The 23,711-nt window shown below is 45.6% G+C and overlaps 1 protein-coding gene across 17 annotated transcripts in view; it reads right to left on the reverse strand.

Moving 5' to 3' along the window:
- The window catches only part of PARD3 (par-3 family cell polarity regulator), a 426,318-nt gene extending 405,383 nt beyond the window's left edge, over positions 1–20,935 (reverse strand). For all 17 annotated transcript variants that reach the window (XM_042816950.1, XM_042816944.1, XM_042816943.1 and 14 more), the window contains exon 1: positions 20,771–20,935. In XM_042816950.1, the coding sequence (XP_042672884.1) occupies positions 20,771–20,890 (120 nt within the window). In that variant the 5' untranslated portion in view covers positions 20,891–20,935. The remainder of the gene's footprint in view (positions 1–20,770) is intronic.
- Positions 20,936–23,711: the final 2,776 nt, after the last annotated feature.

A 23,711-nucleotide genomic window follows, 5' to 3' on the forward strand; every position in this document is an offset into this window, starting at 1 on the left:
GAAAGGATTTTCTGATCACCAGATTAACACTCAACAGAAACCTGGGTTTATCTTCACAGCTTTATAACTTCAAAACAGTCCAGCTCCAGCAATTAGAACTTTGTTTCAATGGTAAATGACTTGTTTGGAAATTGATAGGTTCACTGCCCTGAAACAATCCTCAGCACTTTGCTGTGCAATGGCAAGGGACAAGTACTGTAACAATAGATACTACCAAAATATGAATTTGAGCACCACAGCAGTGGTACAGAAAGCACTGTGTCTGTCAGTCCTGCACTGAAAACCGCAAATGAACGCTTCCTCTCACAAAACTTGTGAATTCAGCACATGGTGACAATTTGACGCTGTGTGATAGTGTTTATGCCAAGATATTACAGATATAATGAAAGATTTCCTTCTTAAACACTTGTAAAGAACTGTAATAAGTTTTACTACCAAGTTTACCAATACTGCCAAGCCATTAGCTTCCATTTTACACTGCAAGTAACAGACTGCAACATTATAGACCTGCATCGGTATGTAACGTAGTCTGCAGGTTAGGACCAACTGACACTGACTGCACCACGAGGGTATTCCACTAAGAACAGCTTTATCTTTGAAACTGCACTATATAAATTGCCAAACAATTCCGTTTGTTTCCCCCAACACACCATGGAACAACTCCCTACTTGCAAGCACAACTCTTTTCTTCTCGTACCTTTTAATTAGAGTTACAAAATGTTTACGTTAGAAGGAACAATTGCCATGATTTCTTTTCAAGCAGCTTCCAGATCTGCTGCAACATGCCTATGTATCTGATTGACACCATTTTCACTACACAGAGGTGGTTATACAACCCTGATGCTTCTCTCATACTTTTTTCCAGGGCTCTCAGTATTTATTCATTGCATTTCACATGTAACAGTAAGGCATATGTAAAACTAATCATCTCTATCTCATCGCCAATTAGCTACCCGGTTTCAAAGCAGTGGAAAGAGCAGCCATGCAGATTACTTGAAACACACATCAGGAAAATGTGTTTTGTTGAAATACATGATTTAAAATCATCTCCACAACCATACACAACAAAGTTCAATGTTACTCTTTACGCAACTTAGAGGCAGTGAAGAAATGAAAAAAATTAGATGCTAAATATGAACACATTCTTATGCTCCTTTTTAAGTGCCAAAACCTGTTAGGTTTGAAGAGTTCATTTGAGCTTTTACAGGTGAAAAAAAACATACCGTATATAAATGTGTGTGTGTATACAATTTTTCAAAACATTGATTTTAGTGCCTGGCCTTAACAAAAACAAAACAAAACAGAAAAAAAAGAAGCCTTGAAATTATCTGTCCCTCACACTAAAAACTGGAATAAATACCACTGTTGGGAGGAGTGGAGGAGTCCCCATCCCTTCTTGCAAGAAAGGACAAAGCAGTATTTCTCAACAGCATTCAGCTCCATGCGATTGAGTACTCCCCAGAGCACAGAGCTCTGTATTCTGCACTGAGTTAAGCAGTACTGTCTCATACAGACAACTACCCAGCTCTTGCAGCAACACACAAGATGCAAGCATTTTGTCCAAAGCAAATGTAAAAGTAAACAAACAAACAAAAAAAAAAAAAACAAACCATAAATGGCTGCACGAAGATCAGCAGCAGAAGTTATTGGTGGGGTTGGGTTGGGTTTTTTTGTTATCTTATTTTTTTTCCATGCATGTGCTTACTTTTACACATAGCAAGTGGCTGCTCTGCAAAATCACATAACAGCGTAAACAGAGACCTGTTACAAGAGGATGCAATGGATAAGATCCACTGAAGAAGACCCAGACAACTGGCAGTGTATATGTGCATGCTGAAGGAAGACTGTGCAGCTGCAGGCATGCTGCAGCCAGCTCCCAGACTGTAAAAATCAGCTATTATATATGGTTGCTTAGGGTAAGGTGAATCACACCTTACATCCACGTGTTTCTATACATCGACTCTGAAGGTAGCCTGTGGTACCGAGACCATCTGTAGACACCCAACAAGTAGATTTGTACATATGCTTGCTCCTGTCAAAGTTGACTGGTGGGATGGAGGTGAAGATAACATTATCTCAGCATGAAGATATCAGTTCTGAATGTCAGCAGAAGAAAGAGCTGCAATCAGAGCTTTGCACACTGGATAGTAACAGCGTTGAAAGTAAGTGCTACAAAGTACCCGAAGCTGTCCAAGAGAAACCGACAATCACACAGATACTCGCTTAAACTGGGTATTAATTACTACTTGAAATCAGCACTTGGAATACAAAACAAGACTAAAGATGCTGGCTATGACAACTTATACATACTGAAATTATACCTTGTAGGAGCAAACTCTATATGATTCAATACTGATACATACGAGACCCTGCACTGCAATATTCAACATCTCTCTTCTCTCAGAGGCAATGCCATTGTCCTTCCTTCTCCTGAACACCTTTGTATGCATTTCCACCTCGGAATAAGTGGTTTTAGCTCAGGGTATTCTCACAGCACATGGCTGCTGCTCCAACACAGCCCTGTCACGCTCAGAGCCCATAGGTGCATGCCCTCCTCCAGCCAGTGCTGCCTGACTCATTTGCAAAGTATGGTGTGAGCTGATGTGGTATTTGATTTATTGTTGGCTTCCTAGTGCAAAGATACACCTTTAATGAGCAAGCAGCACATTCACCCAGAGCAGTGACACAGGGTTTGGTTTCTTTCGCAATGATTCACATTTTGTACTGTGCAAGTTCATATCTAATGCATGTTCTGATTTTACCAAATGAAAAAAAGATATTACACATCACAAGATAGTAAAGAGTTTTATGATTCTTATTATGAAGATTATTAAAACATATTGGCTTTTGGGGGATTGATGTTAATTTTGTGAAATAGCAACACAAGGTGGAATCTGGATGGTTTCCAACAGAAAAACATAAGATGTTCCATATCAAAAAGAACAGTTTCCTTAAAGTCTTCAGAGCCATGTTTATTGCCACAAATGGACAGATTTTAACAAAGACAATTTAATTTTTGGAGGGAAAAGAAAGTAATTGTAAAGAACAAGAGATGCCAGTACTTGATTACAATCAAATCTCTCAAAGCTCAATCCATTACACTATTGCTACAGCATTCCTGTGCAGCAAATGAGTCAGGGCAACCTCTAGTGCATCTCAGGAAGCTCCTAGGCAACACCACTTACAATGCATGCTTCTAGTGACACTGTTAGTCCTGAAGGAAACCTGTCATCATGCAAGGCTACTCCAACTGAGCACTTCAGAACTCACTGCCCATGCTCCTACATCTAAAATGTACGATAAGTAAACGTGCTGAAGTAACCATCGCATAGACTCTCGAACGTATGGAATTATGAAACCTATGATTTCTTAGATCTCTCACTCTGAACTTGAGGCCAGCTGGCTCTCGTCCCTCTCCCACTTGCTTAAGAGGTGTATATTGCTAAAGCAGTCAGTGTTGCACATTTATAAGAGCCTGGAGACACCAGTGCTTGTGAATACTAGAAAAACGCTTCATTTCTTGTGTGAAAGCAGATTGCCAAACACCATAAAACAGTGCTCAGATTTCCTGTTTTTTTCTTTTACCCTTACAAACAGCTGAATCATTGAATCCATTCATCACTGAAGAGGCTTCTCTTGAAGTTTTAACACTTGTGGACACAAAGCTGCGAAGGCAGAGACACTGCAGAAATCACAAGCTTCGCTCAGAGCTGTGATGTTAAGCATGAATAGCAATTTAGCAGAACTGTAGAAAATAAAATTTACAAGAAAAAAATCCTTTTTACATTACCACGTCACTGATGCCCATAACATCAAAAAACCAAAAAAAAATAAAACAGTAACTAAAATCTACCTCAGTAGGGCCTTAGTATGCATGTATGAGAAGGAGAAATTAATTTAATTGTCTCTTTTTAACAAGCCCATAAGAATTCAAGCCTTGAATGAAAATTAAGCAGTCTCCTAAGTAACTCCCCAAAATGAATGTAAACTGACTCTGAGAAGTATTCACTGAATTCCTTCATTATAGACTCTGTTTCTGTAACTGAAATCCAATGAAATTCAATCCTGTGATTATCCCAAACCCAAATACGGAGTAAGATTTGATCTGTACAGAAGCCATGGCAAGGTCAGACATAGACTCTTGTCCCTTTGCCCTTTCTTTCTTCATTTTTTCACACTGATGTTACTTGGTACAATTTATCCAGAGTAGAAAGGAAAAACTCCATCACAGAGCCTATTAGTGTCCACAGGCATGATGGAATTTAATTCATGGGGACCCGCAGTGCGACCCAAGTAGCCCAAGCAGAACCTGCTACTGAAGGCAAAAGACCCACCAAGCCAGCTTCAACACGGGGCCCCAGACAAGGCTAAGAACTGCAGCTCTGCATTCAGACTGGAAGTACAGCCCACACTCTCAATAAAATCACTCATCATGGCTTTTAGAAATATGTCAGCTTCAGCCTGCCAAACCACAGCAGAGCCCAGGGAACCCCACTGAGGCCATTCAGAGGGGCTGTCATTCACAGAACCGCCACACTACAGGGACACTGCAGGGCCTCGTGGAAGGACAGTGGACACAGTCAGTCTCATTAAGAATCAGGTCCTCTCTGGCCTTGGAAGTCCTGACAGCAAATTCACCTCTCCTTCCACAGGTACTGCAGTCATTCAAGCAAGTGGCACCCATGATGCTCATCACATCCAAAAAGCATGCTTACAGGCACAGACAGCTTGCTTGACAGCAGAGAAAAAATGCTTCCTTCTGTCCCTCCTTCCCACCCCCATCCACAGATGCCTTTTCCACACCAGTAATCCCCTCTGACCAGCACCACAACAGCACTGGCCCTCTTGGCCAGGAGCTGAGCCAGGTTACCCCAGGCTCGAGGTGAGCCCTCCTCACAGTGGACCCTTCACAGCAAAATCATGACATGATACAAATCCAACTGCAGAGCTGCTGCTGCTGTCTGAAGAAACTGCAGATCACACAGTGCTCAATGCACATCTTCAGGAGTTCAACTGCAGAATTTGACAAATAGCATTGCTGGCAGGTCCCCATGTCCAGACAGAAGTCTCCCTGATTTCAAGGCTGTTCCATCCAGTTCCTGCCTAAATGTGGCTCTCATCACACCAGAACAGCAGTCATTTTCCTGTAGGGGTCCCACATACCTTAAGACTTGGATGCTTTCTGTAGTTAATAATTGTAGCACTCTCAATGCACACAACAGAAGCCAAGTTGAGATGTTCTTTTTCAGATATTCTACCTTTCAGATTTTATATGTAAATTGCAAATTCCAGACACGTATCAGACTGCTTTCTCAATTCATTCACACAGCACAAACTGCAGGATGTTTGAAAACATTTTATGCTTTGCACTTCCAGATGAGATACAGAGAAAAAATGCAAATTGGCTCTTTAAAAACAAGGAAGGCAGATAAGGCATTTCAATGGCCAATATGGTTGGGATGGCTCCCATTTATGTTCTGTACACAGGCCACCTGAATGCTAACAAAAAGCCTGTGCTCTGTGCAAGGGTAATAAAAAGGAAAGGTGCTGTAAAAAGAATAGTTTGAACGGTTTGCCCTCAACTGATAAAGAAAGAAGCAAATAGAACAATTGTATGGAAACGTGCTTGGCTGGTGAAAGCAAACAGTCTATTCTTGTTAGCTCTACAACTACAATCTATTACAAAGAGAAAAAAAGAAAAGAGAGGAGAGAAACTAAGAACATTTCCCTTTCCAGCTGGAAACAGAAGATTAAAAAAGGGAGTGCCTTTCAGCTGCTGGTCCTCAGATTATACTGCCTTCTCTTCAGAGGAGCTTCAGTTGTCTCATGTAGTTATGTTTGAGCAGCCTGTAAATCAGTGAACATACCCAATTTTTCTGGTTTGGTACTTCAATGAATTATTGTACATGAGAATCTATTATTTACTTATGTTTTAAACTGAATTATTTCCCCTTCTTCACAGTGATGTTCTGTTGTGGCTTTTTTTTCCTAATACTGATTTCTATACCCAGTCTGTTTGGCCATAAGCACTGCCGAGGCGTTTTGTCCGCTATGGACAAACTGCTGAATGTATATTTTTTTAACATTATTAAAAGTGATTAAATGAAAGTTTCACTAGCTGTTAAAAAGCACACACATGAGTTTAAGCTTATTTAATGTTTTACAAACCCAACTTAAATATTCTGGGCTAGAATAGGCACAGAAACATCCTTTCAAAGCATTACCAGAAGAGTGTCTGTTTGGAAACCTACCCACTTGTTAACTGCAGGCAGCAGAACAAGCAGAAATGAAGCGACATCTGAGCTAGCAGAATCCTACCACCACACAGTCATTTATCACCATGCGTAGCACTTCCAATGCATTCACTAAAATTCAACTTTCTGTTGCAAATTCTGCCTCAGTAACAGTTGCAGCAAACCTCGTGACAGTCACTGACAGGTGCAAAAGCTGTCTGTCTGTATCCTCCCCACATGCTCAGCTCATGCACGTGAGGACAGTGCAGCACATAAGTGCATGACAGCATCTGGACAGGACGTGCACTGCTGCCATCACTCTTGCAGACCAGCCACCCCTTCTGTTTTGTTCTTGCATGCCTTCAGGAAAAGCTCATGTAAGCAGGGTGTGAGATTAATAGAACAATAGAGAATTTCTTGACAACTGTCCTGCCTTAGCAAACAGCCTCATTTTAAGACAGAGAAAAGAAAAAAAAAAAAAAAAAAAAAAAAAGGCCCAAGACAGCTCAAGACAGCCTATAAACATATAAGTAATGTGGTAGAGTAATGGAAGAAAAGTTAATACGCCATTTATATCCACCTCCTCTTTTCCTCTACTGCAGGACACAGCAGATGAAGCAGTGACCACAACTGAGATGCTGTGATTTCCTTTCATATTGTCTATGCACTCAGTAACACACGAGAAACAGGAAACCTTCTAAAACAGAGCCTGTGGATTGCATACTGTGCCTACAAGGGAAGGGGACGCTGCCATGTAACAATCAATTGCAAGAAACAGAAAGAACATCAGAAAAAAAGAAGAGCCTATAAACTTCGGAAACAATTAATTTTGATGAGAAAGCCAATAACAGCAATGCCATGGCACAGAAATGGCTCTGTTTCCAAAGGCAGAAAAAGTTGAGGAGAAATCAGAAAACAGAACGGCAGCGCTGTGAGCTTCAGGAGTGGTTGAACCTCAGTACAAACAGACAATATGTTCTCAGGGACTTTCTAATGAGAAGTATGTCTGGAACAACGGGGATGTGCTACAACAAGAAAGAGACACATAATGATGCATGCAAATCATTAGAGATATTTGTTAACAGGATTCACTGAAATCTCTCAAGCTATCCAGTTTCAAGAAATCACTTTTGATTGTATGCCCTCATGCCAGGTAACTGCGTGCTTGTCAAAGTCACTCAGAAATAATGTCATGGGGCAGAAGATGAACAATGGCTCATCCGAAATTATTCAGTACATGTTTTCGTCGCGCAGTCCTCCAGCTGCATCTTTCCAAAAAGCTGGAGGTAATGTGGCCATGTCAACTGCTGGCGGAACCTGAAGTCTTCATCAAAAGCGGTAATATTGAGCTGCAGTTGTGCGGTGGCATGTTTTCAAAACACAAAAGAATTAACTGATGCTTATTAAACTCAAACCAGTCATTTTAAAAGCCATCTTAGGGTGACATAATAATCTGCAATATCTCAATTTTCAGACTTTAGAATTTTTATTATTTAATGCTTGCTATAGCAAACACAGCTCTGCATGTTTCCTTCTCCTTAATATAGAGATCTTGATATGACATTATAATCACAAAAATTACACTTAGATCTACCCAGATAAAACATGCTCTCTTCTGCACTGCATGCAGAAGGGATTAAAAAGTAGTGCTAGACTGAGCTTCTTTTCAGTCAGCATCAGTAGCACAGTAGTCTACAAGCAAAGCTGAGACCGTGGCAATTAACCCCATCAATCCGCAAGGAACATGCATGCACGCAGACAGTTCTTGCTCCCAGGCCTTGCCTTTTGACCTGGCACCTTTTCTCACCAGCACTGGCTAAACATTAGAGCACTTACTGACTACTTACTTGCAACACTTCAATACTGAAAGAAAATTACAGCACTTTAACAAGAAAAAACAGAAAGTTTCACAAGCAAGGATCTATATTCTCCCTTGTCTAAACTTCTCGTATTTAAGCCCAGTACATCTCTGATGCGTCTCCTTACGGCTTCTGTGTGGCACCAAGTTTAAAATAAAATTAAAAAAAAAAATCAAAATGACAATTCATGAATCCAGTTAGTAGCTATACTAAAGGAAAACATAAGCCTTTACTCTGCCATCTTTCTAAGTTACAATCTTTTCAACAAGTATGCATTGTTGGAGTCAACATCTTCACGACTCAGCATGGATTACTGTACAGAAGTTTCAACCACACTAACTCATACTGTGAGAGAGATCTCATACAAACTGGGACCTGTGAAATGAATTACACAAGAAACAGTAATTATTTAAGTAGCTAAGCAAGCAGAGCGCACACTTTCCTAGCAGGAAGATACTTTCTTTCCAGCAGCCAATTACCACAAGACGCCCGCTTCTCAGCCTGGCAAAGCCTGGCATGTCTTTTCACAGGAAGGCTAACCTCCAGAAGAGCAGCAGGATTAGGTACCACATCCTTACTAGAGGGGGAAGATAGAGCTGCGGCTGGGAGTCAGCACATCAGCGTGTTATTTCCAGCCCGACGCTGGGCTGCCTGTGTGGTCCCAAAGTCAGCAGCCTCCTGCGCCTCGCTTTCCCCATTTGCTCTCTGTGTTAATTACATACCTGCCAAATGCTACGTTTGCTCACTGATTTGCTTTTTGACAGGAGAAGTGGTGAAGCACACAAGGAAATTACCAAATTAAGAGGAGAAAGCATTGGAGGGAAATCTTGTTTCTGAGCCAGTACACTCCACACAAGAGGCAGGCATGGCAGAAAACATTTACACACTCTCTGCTGATGTCCTGTATGCCCTTGGGTGCAGTTCCTTGACACCTTTCCTCCAGAGAAGAAAGAAGGATATCCATTTTCTCTTCAGAGTGCTCTCAAAATCATGCAGGCTCATGTTCCCGTGGAAGTCACTGCCATGGAGGACCAGTTGGACGCTCCCATTGGCACAGTGACAATCAGGCAGTTAACATCAAGCACGCTGCCATGTGCAGCACATGATGCATTTTCCCCACTGCTGCTGGGTTGCAGGCAGAGGCAGGGCCTCAGCTCCGGGGGTTACAAATGGCCAAACACTGCAGGAGCCACGCAGGGCAGCAGGCATGTTGGTGGTACATGCAGCACAGAAACCACAGCACAGTCCATTTTAAACAAGATGACAATGAGAGCCCAGCACTGGCTCACAGACACAAGGGTGAGCACACTGCTGAAGCTCACATACTACTACATTACTACCCAAAGTACTGGACTGCAGCTTTCTGGGGTACAGTGAACTGTCGTAGCTGATGGGTGCACCATGGTTCTGCTGCAGAACCAACAGTTCAGCAAAGTACTTCTCATTATCTTAAGAGAGCGCAAAGAAACAGAAAAAATCCCCATGTGGATGTTTTAAAAGTGTCCACTTCTGATGAACAAAGACTCTCTCAGTGACTGTGGATCTGGGACAGTGTTGACAGAAAGGACCCAGCCCTGCCTGGCACAGTAGGGCACTGACAGAGCTGTCTCCCTTCCCAGCTCACAGCCTGGTGGAGAAAAACTATCAAGGAATTTCCTATATCTTAACCACAGGATTCAACTGAATCCTCTGAATTGAGACACTGCAGTGCTTTTTTCTTAAATCCTAACCACAGCATTTATAGCCTTCATCATGCATTTCTACATCTTTCCATCCCTGAGGTTTCTTGACACATGGACATTTATCAAATTGGAATGATTTTGACCAAAAAAAACCAACTATCTATCATTAGTTTTCTATGACCTATTAGTAAAGTTGCATTAAACTCCTCCAAAGACACTCTGCTTTCAGAGTTGCAGACAAATGAGACTTAACTCTGAGTCAGGACTCAAACCATTTGGTGCTCAACAACAGCTCATACAACCCGCATGCATGACCTTACCTCATAGTAAGAAATCAAGGCAACCTGCAGCAGTTCATCCCATACCAAGGAAAGTTCTAACACTCCGGAGGCTCTCCCAGCAGATGTTGCACAGCAGTTCTGCAGGCCGTAACGGAGCTGGCCTTGGTCTTGTAAAAGCAAGCACATCTCTTCAGCATGGGAGCATAGATGAAGCTCAAAAAACTTAAGCCCACAGTAGCAACCAGGATTGAGGGGTAGGTAAAAAAGCCAAAAGAAAAGGTCTCCACCTTTTTAAGCAGCTGAACTTCAAGTGGATTTTGTTAACTCAGTTCCAAAGGACTCCCAAAGGAACTGATGAAACACAGCCACAAAAATTACTTGAGAAGTGATATGAAACATCAGCTAAACATAATCATCAGTTGAGTCACTTAAGAAATAACAAAACATCTGGATCTGGAGTTTTGATTAACAGAGTTCTCCTACAACTGATCATAATGTACATTAAAATCAATGCTTTAAAAACAAACAAAAAAAATTATTCATATCACATTTAGTTGAGAATTCGTTCCGATACTGATAAGGTTTCTGCCTTCCACATTTAGCAGTGCAGCCCAAGCAGCAGAGATGACAGGGTGTGTTTATAAGGAGCCAGGGAAAGACTCCTCGGCTTTGCTTTCACATCTCATATTGGATTTTAAGAGGGAAGGTGATGGGAGCTTTGAAGTTCAAATAGGTAGAAGAAATGCTGTCATTCGAGGTCAGGTTTTGATTCTAAATTTCCTCAGTTTCCATGGGACAGATGTAAACCCATGTCATTTGACTGCCCTAGGTACCAATCTTCACCACGTCCTCCCTCCCACACACACCATAATTTATACACCAAAGAGCTGCATGCTGAAATTTCAACAATATGGAGGGGAAGAAAAAAGTACATGTTTCTGCTGTCATCATCAGAAGGGAGCTTCCCAGAAACCTGGACTCTGCCCTCATCAAGCCCCTGGTCCACATCCCCTGAACACCCACTGCCCAGCTTCATCTGCAGCAAAGCAGGAGGTAAGAAGCAAGGGGCTGACTGCTGCTGGTCAGAAATGCTGAGAGGGGCATGAGTTGGGAGTGCAGGGCACAGGCCTCCCATTTATCAGACTGAGGTACAGCTGGCACATCTGAAGCTATGTGGTCTTCACAGAGTCTGCTTTCAGACCAGAGCATCAGGTGAAAGAAAAGCTGCAAGAGGGTATTAATAATAAACTGTTCGATCTCAGAGCTCTGCTTCCTATCTCAGCATTTAGCTTGTACTGCAAAATGACACAAAACAAAGGAGTTGTTACACTCTGCACTCTGCTTCAGAAAGAAACGATACACTTTAGGAAAGCAAGTGGCAGAAAAGATTTGGATTAAATATGGCATGCATCTAAATCATAATTCATATAAGAAAAACTTTTTTTTTTTTTTAATTTCAATATGATGCACAACTTTAATCTCCAGATGTGATCGAGAAAAATTGTGTATTTATTGTGTCTTAAAATGGATCCCTATTCCCAGGGCCTTTGGCATTCAGAAACCTTTGGCAGCAAAGTGTTTCAGGAGACAAAAAAATGCACACAGAAGCAGAACCACCATATGAAAACACCCAGAGCTGGAGCAGCCTTCATCCCTATCACTGTCTAATCACAGACATAACACACGGGCTGAGAAAGAAAGCACGCCACCCATACAACATACACATTGCAAAAACAGCTATTATGATATTCAGATCCAAAATATTCTAAGAACGTCCACATTAAGCAAAGAAAACATATGTTTTTATTTACCTTGCTCAACAATGAGACCAAGCAAGTACTGAATTAAGAAGTCAGACCAATTTAGAACAAAGAGGAGCACTTCCTACAAACTGCACTCCAGCACAGCAGCTGGCCATGGTAAACATTGAACTATGGATCTCATTTTAAAAGCCAGAGGAGCAGCATCCAGGCACAAACAGTTACACTCCCACCTTGAGGGCATGCCCAGAATGGGGACTCCCAGGGCCCCTTAGGAGACCCCACGCAGCAGCACCCTGCCCAAGCCCTTCCCTTACCCTAGGCCCAGCATTGTTCCCAGCAGTCACTGGCTACCAGAACACCACAGAGGGCAAATATCATCTCAGTCTGAAATAGATGATTGTCAAAAAATGTTCCAAAAGGAGATTTACAACACAGCTCCCTTCAGCAGCTTGTTTAGACTTATCCAAATTCTAAAAGGTAAACAGCAGTCCGTCGAAGCTAATTGCTGCATATTCAAATATCAAAAGAATACTTAGCACAAATTAACTTTTCATATAAGGTAGCTCTGCTTTGCTGCTGCTGCCATCCTGCAGCCAGGGAATAAAGCCCAAATTCGTGTCACCTCAGCAAGCAGGGCCAGAGATGGGTCATGCTGGGATTCCCCCAGCAGCTGCAGGACACCGGCTCCCAGCTTGGCACTGGACCGATCTGTGGTGATGCGGCACAACAACAGGGTCATCGGGATGTACTTCAAACATCCATTCTCATAAAGGGGAGATTTGCAAGACACTGATTACAATAACACTTCACACATTGACATTTGGTTTCAGTTTACCAAAGCATTATTCTTGGTGTGATTGCAGGGTGCAGGGTGAGACAGCTCCCTTGCCTCCTACAACCACGAGTTAAAACACTTTGCTACTTACAGGGCACAACATTTTCTTCTTCGACCAAGCTAAGCCTAATTTAGCAGTTAATTAAAGCTAAAGGTGCTTGAAGTTTCAATTTAAATGCCTTTTAAACCATCATTTCAGCTGTTACAGCAACAAAACTTCCAGGCTTGTCACCTCAGAGACACTCCAAAACTCCTATGAGCAATTTTTCCGTATGTCATGAACTGTTGCTCTGCTCAGACACTTTCTGAGGACAAATACAAAGCAACTTTTCCCATGCCATGCACGACAGGGTGCACCTCTGCGAGTTTCTCATAGGTAGGACATTGCTTCCGACATTTAATAGGGAAGAAAAGCACGATGTGCTCTTTGCCTAGGGGAAGGCCAAGTAACTCAAGAACTTTGAAAGCACATGCAAAAAAGATGGGGTAAATTGAAACTCCTTGTCATTTGGTAAGCGTGGTTAAATTTCTTCAGATGAATGAGAACAACCAAGAGGGTGCACACAAAAGCACGCAGACACTCCCAACCATTCTATCTCCATTTAAAACCTTTTGTATCCACATGACTTTTATTCTCCTATTAGTAATTCAACAGGAATACCAGCACATTGCAAATAGCCCTCCAACTCTCTGGTTTAGCAAGGGCATGCATACTCAGAACAAATTCCTATCAACGTGGGCACTTGAAAAGAAAACCACTAATGACACAGCAACTCACTTCTACTGCAAAGGTCCAGAATCTCTGCATAAGCAGTCAGCTAAGCTAAGAGAATGGGGAGAGTATGGCTAAAATTTGGATGTTGCTTTTCCAAAACAGCGTCTATTTTCGCTGCCAAGTCAGAGATTCACTACTTTCAGGACACGTATTACCCAAAAAGGACAGCTTCCTGTAATAAATTCCCCAGGTTTCTTTTTAAAATGAAGCCTTCTGAATGACAGCCATAGCGTCACACTGAGGACGTATATTTCATCCTCTTTCTAAACTGAGCGCTCACCTCTGGGGCAAAGAGCTAACCCAGACCCTTCCTACCTTCAGTTCTTCTCATTTGTCAGTATGCAATTTATCATCTTGCCCCCTTGCAAATTCCTATTTCCCTCATGTGAAAGAAATGGTACCAGGAGCTGCATCCATTTGGCACAGCCATGGAGGTTTTTTCCTTGGCCACCCTCCAAAGCCACCCCAAGTTTTTTTCCCCTCGCTTTCAGAAGTCCACTTTTCTCCCTGCAATCCTTTCCCTTCTGCCAGCCCTGTCCCCATTACCAAGAAGTCCCAATGACCCAGACTTGAAGAAACGGGAGGCCAAGCAAGACAAGCAGCCCAGCACAAGGCCTTGCAGATGGGGCTGGCTGGCATCTTGTGGCACCACAACACACAGCCCATGCTCCAATACACTCAGCCTTGATGAAATTCCCAGTTCACTGGAAATCCTGAAACGCAGCACAGCATCCATTCTGCCTTAATTCAATGAAATCAGTGCCCTCTGCTCCTCACCAATGCAGTGCTTTTGCTGATGCAAGTGCCTGGTAAGCCCTTATCTCACACAGCATTTCTTGGAGCAGCAAGGTCAGCACTGAATTCAATTTGGAAGATTCTCCGTATCGACATTTCCCAAGCTAGGCAAGCTTGGGAAATTTTCTTCTACCACAGAGAACCTCAGGGGGCCGGCACCGTGCCTCCAGCCAGGTACAAGGAATGCTCCTGCGCACATTTCCAGCATGTCCACATGCAAATACAGCAAATGGCGCCTAGACTAAGAGCTTTCAGTCAGGATTCACTCCTCATTTTGTTTGGGACTCGGTGCTGGGAGGAGCTGTTGACCCCGTTGAAGGTGGAGAGGCCTTGCAGAGAAATCTAGAAAAATTAGAGAGTTGAGTATCCACCAACGACACGAAGTTTAACAAGAGCAAGTGTCAGATTCTGCACCTGGGAAGAAGCAACCCTGGCTCTGGCAGTCTTGGGCCACATCAACACATGAACATATGTCAGCAGCATGCTCGGGCAGCCAGGAAGGCCATTTTTATCCTGGGGAGCATCAAGCACAGCACTGCTAGCTGGTTGAGGGAACAGCATGGGGCTGCAACAGGGCAGGGTCAGGCTGGGCATTGGGAAAAGGATCTTCACCAGAGGGTGGGGGGCACTGGCTCCACAGGCAAATGTTCATAGCCCCAAGCTGCTGAGTTGGAGAAGCATCTGGACAGTGCTCTCAGACATACCATCTGATTTTCGGGAAGTGCTTTGCGGAGCCAGGAGTTGGACTCAGTGATCGTTATGGGTGCCTTCCAACTAGAGATATTCCATGATTCTATGATCCGTATCACTGGTACAATCAGAAACTCAAGTGGAACATAAGTCACCCTCACAGACCTAGTAATTGAGGCTTTTTTGTTTTGTGTTTTGTAAGAGTAAATGCAACAAAATAATTATTAAAAGCACTTCTGATTTAACAAATAGCTGGAACCAATTTGTGAAAATAACTAAAGCTACCAACTGGAAACAATGTAATACTTCAAGACGGTCGCAAACAAAATGAATGTGATTATCTTAATAACAAAAACACCCTAATGGTCACTGATCATTTAAAACTACTTTTTCCTGAATTCAGAATCTGACTCATCTCCCTTCCACCAGCACCACTGGTCTTCCTGACCAGCACTGTGGACATCTCTGCTGCCAGCTCCTAGCATTCTTTTTCCCTTCCCATTTTTAAGCAGCATCACTGCGTTATGGAACTTTCCTCAGAGGAAGTTTGGCTTCTCGGATTTTTTCATCTGCGCTCCAGGACCAGATTTGCTGAGCACTACAGTAAAATGACCTCAAAGAAACAAGAAAAATATATACTGTATACTAAAAAGAAAAGAAAAAAAAATAGAGCACAGATGCTCTAATGTATCTTGCAGAATTTTTAATACTTTTTTTTCCTCCACTTTTTATTTTCTTTCTGTTCGCAAAACATTTCTGAGTGAGAACATCTGTGCCATACTCTGGATTTATGTCAGAAGAATTCCACTTTATTTTCAATATACATAAGCATCGGTTCGGCACTGTTGCATGTTTTATCCATTCAGTTTCTATTTGGATGAAGAGGTTTGTTTTCCTTTGAAGAACCAGGAAATTGTTTTAAAGCTACATGAGCCATATTCTGTCTGACCAATATCAGTAATGTTTCTCCCCCGTTTACCCCATCTCATTTTACCAGACTGAATGTGCCACAACCAAAAGATGTCATAGTCTGATCCAACTGAGAAAGTGCTACTTCCAGCAGTGCTTTTATAGCACTGCTAAAACATCTGCAACCATCATAACTGCAGCTGAAGTGCGAAGAGCTATGAGAGTCAGATGGTTTCCATTGGTCAAGGCTATTGCCTGAAACAAGGAAGGCTGGCAGCTCCTCAACCCCAAATTGCAGGCTGGAGCCACTCACGGACCATGCTGAGTGCTTTCACAGATCTCCACAGTTCCACCTTCCGTGCTGCAGCTGAGCTCAGCACCCAGCAGCAAGCTGACTGCAAGCTGCTCTTCCACAAAGTGCACTGGTGCTGCTGCCATCAGTAAGTAATGGCTAAATATTGACAACCATGCAATACCACCTTAAAACAGTGCTGCAGCCCATCCAGCTAAGATATGTATTGCTCACATAAGCAAAACAAGGTAGCACCACACATGCCCCCACTAACGCTACCTGCAGAGCTGAAGGATTCGCATCCCACCCAGCTCCCATACTCACCACAGCTACAGGAAAGGAGAGCTATAAAGAGAGAACTGGGAAAAAGGAAGTTTTCTACAACAAATGAAGGAATTTCATCACTGTACACCAGCTGTAGTCTTGCATTTCCAGCAACAGCTCCCAAACCTGCAGAATCCTGCAGCAGCTTTCCGAAGGGGAATGGGCTGCAACATATCTCAGCAGAGATTGAAAATCAAACCTCCTTTATGCTACTTATGCCATCACTGCCCATGAGCATCTTCACTGTGACTGCAAAGGAGTATCCCAAAGGCACCCTAACAGAACCAGCTGCGCCTGTGACAAAATCCGGCAGCCACCCTTGTGCAGAGAAGGCTAACAGCCATACAAAGCACACACAGCCAGGGGATTTTCATGCTGACACACCCTTGTGCTAGCTAGCACTGGGGAAAAAAAAAAAAAAAAAAAAAAAAAAAAAAAAAAGACAAATTAAGAACAAAAAAAAGTGCAGCACACATTCCCTATGAACACAACCTTCCCCCTCATGCTCCTCTGCTAATGGATTCCATGTCTAGGAGCAAGCTGGGGCTTTGGGTGGCACCTCACACAGTTACCTTTGCTTGCAGCAGTGAGGGGTTCTGCGTCCTGGTCTGATATCAGTGGCTGCCTTCAAATGCTACCAGGGAACAGATTACAATTACTTCTAACAAATATTAACATTCTGTGGGTTTTAAATTAACAATTCAAGCATTGTTCCATATAATACTGCAATCCCTCCAACATTTAATTTCCTAGAAAGGTCTAGTGAGGGAGAAGGGAAAGGATTCTCCTAAAATGCTGTGGGTTCAGGAGGAGCTTCTGTTCATTTCCTTGTTTTTCCACAGAAAGTCAGAGCTATGTGCAGTCTACAAACAACACAACAAACTCATGGCACATGGGGCAGCACAATCTACAGCCATGAAGAGCCCCAACAGCATCTATGGAGACAGTGTGAGGCCAAACAATTCTGTAAACGTATGAAACTACCAATTCCTCACTGGTGTTATTTACTGCACTCGTTTAGATCGCACAGACACCACAATAAAGCAGGAAAAAAAAAAAAAAGAGATTGAAAAACACAACACCTATCCATAGCCTAACCTTGTCTGCTGATATTTGCAAGAAAAACAAGATGAAAAGTAGAACACCTTTGGTATCTCAAAAAGATTAGCACAGTGGAAAGTTACCAATAAATAAAAGAATCAAAAAGAAACATCAGAAACATTTCTGACTGCAGTGTGATTAAACCAAAGCTAGAGGACACGCATTTAATTATTTTTTATGAAAAGTTAATTGATACATCCAACTTCACACTATTTTAATGGACATTTTCCACACTTTCACATTAGGTCACAAGCCATCACTTGTTTAAAACATTTCAAACCATAAGCCTGTCAGCCGATTTCCTGGCTGAGCAGCCCATGTTCTCTTCCCATCAGTTTCAACACAATTCAGGCTGGTTGACCTCCCCTCTCCACAAAGGCCCCCACTGCTCTTCTCCAGCACCATTCAATCACAAATGAACTGCCCAAGAACCACGAACAGAACGGCACCAATGCAGAACCCACTAAGCCCTGAACTCTTCTCATGCTGGCCACCACCTGAACAAACCGGGCTCACAGAATGCTCGCTGCAGAAGCTGTGTCACACAGCACCTCCAAGAGCCCTGGACAGGTGGACTTCTCAAACATCTCTCAATGCACTTCATCTTTCTCTGCACACAAAACTTGAAGGGAAACGGATCACATTTCAGACACAGAGCCCCCTTTGAAACATAGGCAAGGGATCACAGAGATTTCCTGGACACAGAGAATCCACACGCTGCCCACCATGTTAGGAAGTCATTCCACACATAAAGATTTAGTACCAACAGCTGTGTTAATCCACCCTGAACTTCTTTAAGGTGTATGAACCCCAACCACAGACAGGAGCATCCACAAGAAACTAGAGCAAGTAGGTTGTCACTTTAAAATTTGCTTTAAAAAGTGCTTTTTAATGATTCATAGAGAGGAGAACCTCACTATGATCTGCATTACCTGCGTATGTACTCTCCTCACTCCCAGCACGTGGCCTCATTAACAGAGTTCAGGAAGCTTGGCTGAGGCCAGCAGCAGCTCCGGCCCTCTACCATCAGCACGGCCACATTGAGCCACCACACACCTCGGGCAGGATGAGGATCACTGCTTTCCAGTCAGCATGAAAACCATACATTTCATTAAGCTATTATGAATGCTGTTCCACCACAATGGCATTTTCCACAGCAGCACAACAGCGGCTCAGCAGATCTCAGTGTCAGTGCGGGGCCAGCTGCCAGGGCCCGTCGTCACACACACACCTTCACCTTCCAGAGCGGGAATCACTTTGTTTCCTCTCCACCTCAGTCCAGACAGGAGGGTTGCTCTCTGACTACACTACCACTACACTAGCGCTACATCAGCACTAAAAGCAACTATCTAACTGCTGGAAAGAGACAGTAACCCATGAAGCCCTGCCCCTGGAACCATACATTAACAATGTTATCCATGCACTTAAGGGAGGCTCTAGGATCCATCCTGGGCAGCACTGAGGAAAAGCTTCGCTGAAGTCAGGTTAAACACAAGTGTGACACTGACTGCAAAAAGCACCCGCAGAGAAGCCCGTGGACGCTGCTGCTAGGTTTTCAACCACATTATTTCCATATAATAGAAACAATCTCGGTAATTATGGCTACTCCAGCCCATACCCGTGGCACACGGCATAACCGCTGTATAACTGCTAATACCTGCAGCACTGTGCCATGTAAACCAGGACAGGGAGCCGGGGGGGCCAGGCTGTGACTATATGCAAATATCAGGCACCACATGTATTTACCAATATAGCACTGTAGCACTGAAGAACGAATTCTGCAAATTCTGCTTCTCACACCAGCGGCCCAACTAAGCCCTCAGGGCTCCCACAGGACATCCTCAGGGCCACTACACTGTACCCACAGCACATGGGCACACAGAGTCTGCAGCATGCAACCAGCGACCGGGCAGCCCCATCCCAGGCAGTCCCTCACTCATTTCCTAGCCAGAATCACAACTGCTGCAGGAAGACAAACACAAGTGTAGCACATGTTTCCTGCTTTTATGCTTCTGAACCAGAACCCTCAAGAACAGAGCAAGGAGGAGGCATTGGGAGCCCCAGTGCCCACCTTCCATGCAGCACCCAGAGCTCCCTTTGAGAACACCGATCTCATACATTTCCCAGGGGTCCTTCACACCACCACTTCTGCCCACAGAGCTCTCCTAACAGAGCTGCAGCTTCAGAGCTTTCAGGTCGGCGTTTGCCAACATGAAACTCCCAGATTTGGAGGAGTGAGGATTGTCTGAGTGGCTCAGAAAAGCTGAACGCAGTGCTTCAGCGAATCGGGGAGAAGGAAAGGGAAGGGATGGCACTTCAGCTTCGAGAGAGCGACTTCGGTATTGTCCCAACCAAGGGCTGATTAAGAACTTTGCAGCAACAAGAAGAAAGTCCAAGAAAAAGAACGGAGAGACGCAAAAGAGCAGTTCCAAACAAATCTGTGGCAAGGAAACCGAGCGTGTAACTGCCGCACACCCACTGCCGTGATTTCAACATGGGGCTGAGGGAGGCCGGCACGGGCAACGTTCGAGTCGGCCCCGCCGCAGGCCAGGCTCTGGGCTTCCGCACCCCGCGGTCGCATCCCGCTCCCGGGGCTCCCGCGCACCTCCGGAGCCGCGCAGAGGCCGCGCGATGCGGCCGGGCCGCCGCGGGGTCCCCCGGAGCCCGGGCCGGAACGGAGCCGGGGGGCTCGGCCCGGGGGCGTCCCTGTGGCGGGGTCCCCCCGCACCGCCTCCCCGCCGGGCCTGGAGGGCCGGGAAGCCTGAGGCTGGATTTCCAGCGGCTCTCGCCTCGGCCCGGCCACCCTCCGCGGGGCACCGCCGGCCCCCGCGTCCCTCCCCGGCCGGGCCGGGCCGAGCCGAGCCTCCCGCCTCGCCCCGCGGCAACGGCACTCCCGGGAGCGGCCGCCCCGCCGCCGGGCACCGGCGAACAAAGGGCCGAGGCCCGCCAGGCGCCCGCGGGGAGCCGCGCCGGAGCCGCGCTCTCCGCCCGCCGCCGAGGGACCGCCGCGAGAGGCCGGCCGAGGGGCCGCCGCCACCCCCTGCGCTCTCCGCGGCCGCTCCGGGCACGGCTCCGAGCACGGCTCCATGGGGTTGGGGCCGCCACAGTCCGGCCCCGGGCCCCGCGGTCGCCGCCGCCCTCAGCGGGGCAGTCCGGACTTTCCCCCTCGCTCCCCTCCCCGCTCCGGGAAGCGCCATATTGATCCCGGGCGCCGCTCCCCGCGCCCCTCACCTTGGCGATCGCCTTCTTGTACCGGGTCACCGCTTGCTGGATGAGGCTGAAAACTTTCATGTTGCCGTCCCCGCAGGGCACGACCACCCGCGTCCTCCCGAAGCACACGGTGACTTTCATCCTGCGCTGCCGGGGGGCTCCCGCGTCCCTCCAGCCCCGCGCAGCCTTCCTCCTCTTCCTCCTCCTCCTCCTCCTCCTCCTCCGCCTCTCCGCCCTCCGCCACGGCCGCCCCCCGGCGGGGCGCGGCGCTCAGCCTCCGGCCGCCGCCGCCGCCGGACCGCCGCTGCGGGTGCCCTGCTGCAGAAGTACGGGCAGGGGACCGGGGTACGGGTAGGAGCAGGGCGGGACGAGGGCCGCTCGCTGCCTGGCTGGGGGAGCGCGGCAGGCCGGGCCGCTCATATGCCGCGGAGCTGCCCGCTGCCTGCGGCCACCTGCTCGGCGCCTGCCCCGGCGCGCAGCGGCGACGGGCGGGGCGCGGCGCTGCCTCCCCGCTCCGGAGACGCGGAGCATTGCAGCGGGGCGGGCGCAGCCGGACGGCCCCGCGGGGCGCCCCGCGCAGCCGAGGCGCGGAGCAGCGCCGGCACCCGACGGCGGTGGGGTTGGCCCAGAGCGGCGGCCGCTCGCTGCCCCGGGCCGGCCGCCGTGGTGCCGGGTCCGAGCCCCGGTGGCGCCGCGAACTCTGCGGGAGCTGTGCGCCCGACACCAGTTGGTCCGCTGAGAGGAGGAGTGGGGGCAGCCGGCTGTTCCTCCCCATAACATTGCCTGCTGCTCTTCTGTCGCTAATCTGAGGGATAAAACCAAGGCACTAAAACACAGAAAGCCTCGAAACAGAATCTTTACACATTCCTACCCGACTTTTTGGAGAGCCAGGTGATCTTCATGGCCTTTTGTGTTTCTTTTAGCACGACAGAACTGACACAGAGCCGCGGAAAAATCAATGCATCATCAGGCTGATTCCAGCAAACCTGGGACTGTTCAATTTGGAGAAGAGAAGGCTTCAGGGAGACCCGATAGCAGCCTTTCAGTATCTACAGGGGGGCTGTAAGAAAGAAGGGAACACCTTCTTTAGCCAGGGTCTATTGGGACAGAACAAGGGGATATGGTTTAAAGCAAAAAGAGGGGAGATTTAGATTGGTTATAAATAAGGGGTTTTTTACAGTAAAGGTGGTGAGGCACCGGTACAGGTTGCCCAGATTGGTAGTGGATGCCCCATCTGTGGAGACACTCAAGATCAGGATGGATGGGACACTGAGCACCTGATGGACCTGTAGGTGTCCCTGTTCATTGCAGGGAGGTTGAAACTGATGGCTTTTAAGAATCCCTTCCAACTCAATTCTATGATCAGTACATGAGCATCAGTGAAAGCGCTGAGCAGTTTACTCACCAGAGCCATCAGATGTCAAAAGATTTTGCAAATATCACCCACATTTTTCCATGGATTTCACTGAAAACTGTGGAGTTGCACAGTTCACTGAGCATTCACTGTGGCCTGACAGAATGCTTCTTTTGGGTATAAATGGTGAAATTCAAATTAACTGCAGAACAAAGGTAGACTTTGGAGGACATGAAGGAAGGGAAAATACTTCACCCCCCTCCCCACATTTCATGGTCCCACAGACATGAAATGAAGTGTGTGGAAAAAGTGTGTGTGGGAAAATGAAGTACTTCACAGCACGTAACACAAGTGTCCTGCTGCTAGTGTGGGCACCTCAGCCGTGTTCTCCACTTCTTCCTACCCAGCAGCAATCTCAGCAACTGTCTGTCCACTCCCCTAGGCAGTGGTTTTGGTAACTTCAGGGACTTCAAACAGGATCTAAATAGAAAAACCGATCTGCAGTTTAATGGGCACCCAGCTAAAGGGTAGAAATAATGTTATTCTTAAAACTTGGTGAAATTACTTCCCAATTAAGATAACAGAAGCATGAGAATGGCATCCTTAGCCCTTTGCATTCTAATTAGCAGTTTAAAGCAATGAAAAGGTCCATTTATAGAAGTTTCATCCTTCAAATATCCAGTTCAATTCCATGGCATTGTTTCTACCAACAGTGGTTCTGGAAAACTTCTGGGCATGCAGCGACAAGACATCTCACCCATTGATCTGCAGATAATTCTGCTCTGCTTAGATGTCAATGTCATTTCCATTATATGCTTGCCTTACCTGAACTAGTAACTTGGGTGAGAATCTGAAAGCTGCATGAAAAATAGGGCTGTCTCTGAAAGCAGGAGACAAGCACTCCTGACAAACAGTAATACTTTAGCTTATCCTCAGTGTTTCACTTATGGAACAGAAAGGAAGAATTCAGGAGGTCAGAGAGGCAGAAGGAAATGACAGAGAAGCAAACAGCTTCCAGCTCGTGACTGAGACAACTGAGCACGCTCCACGATTGCACGGCCATGGCCTATCAAATTCAGTATTGGAAAATGCTGAGAATTTCCATTAACTACTGGTTTCATACTTTCTAGGTGATCATAAGTGCTGCTGGGAACATACTGTGAAAATAAAATGGTTATAAATCCTTGGTTTAATAGACAGCATCTGAGAAACTTGCAGAAACAGCTGCAAAAATGTGAAATCGACAGCAACTCTTCCAAGGAATACTGTCTGTAACAAGAAATTTTCCAGTGACAGATTTGGCAGTGTTCAGCATTGCCTTTCAGCAGTCATTTGCACGTATCCACTGAAACACAATGTTGCTTATCAGGGACCTCACCACACCTCTGTAAAATGTATTATTAATAGAAAGATTTTCTGGTCAACAGCGACTCTTTCCCTGCTCACACACTGCTACAGGTTTCTCATGTTTTCCTAGGATCTAATTCCCACTCTTCAACAAGTTTCTTGATGGTTTCTCAGCTGTTCTAACAGTCTCCTGGGGAAAAGAAAAAAAAAAACAAAAAAAAAAAAAAAAAAACAACCTAAAACAATTCAGCAATAAATATT

Source organism: Centrocercus urophasianus, unplaced genomic scaffold, assembly GCF_019232065.1.
Source record: "Centrocercus urophasianus isolate 14NV4802_14NV808 unplaced genomic scaffold, USGS_Curo_1.0 seq_16, whole genome shotgun sequence".
Classification (NCBI taxonomy): Eukaryota; Metazoa; Chordata; class Aves; order Galliformes; family Phasianidae; genus Centrocercus; species Centrocercus urophasianus.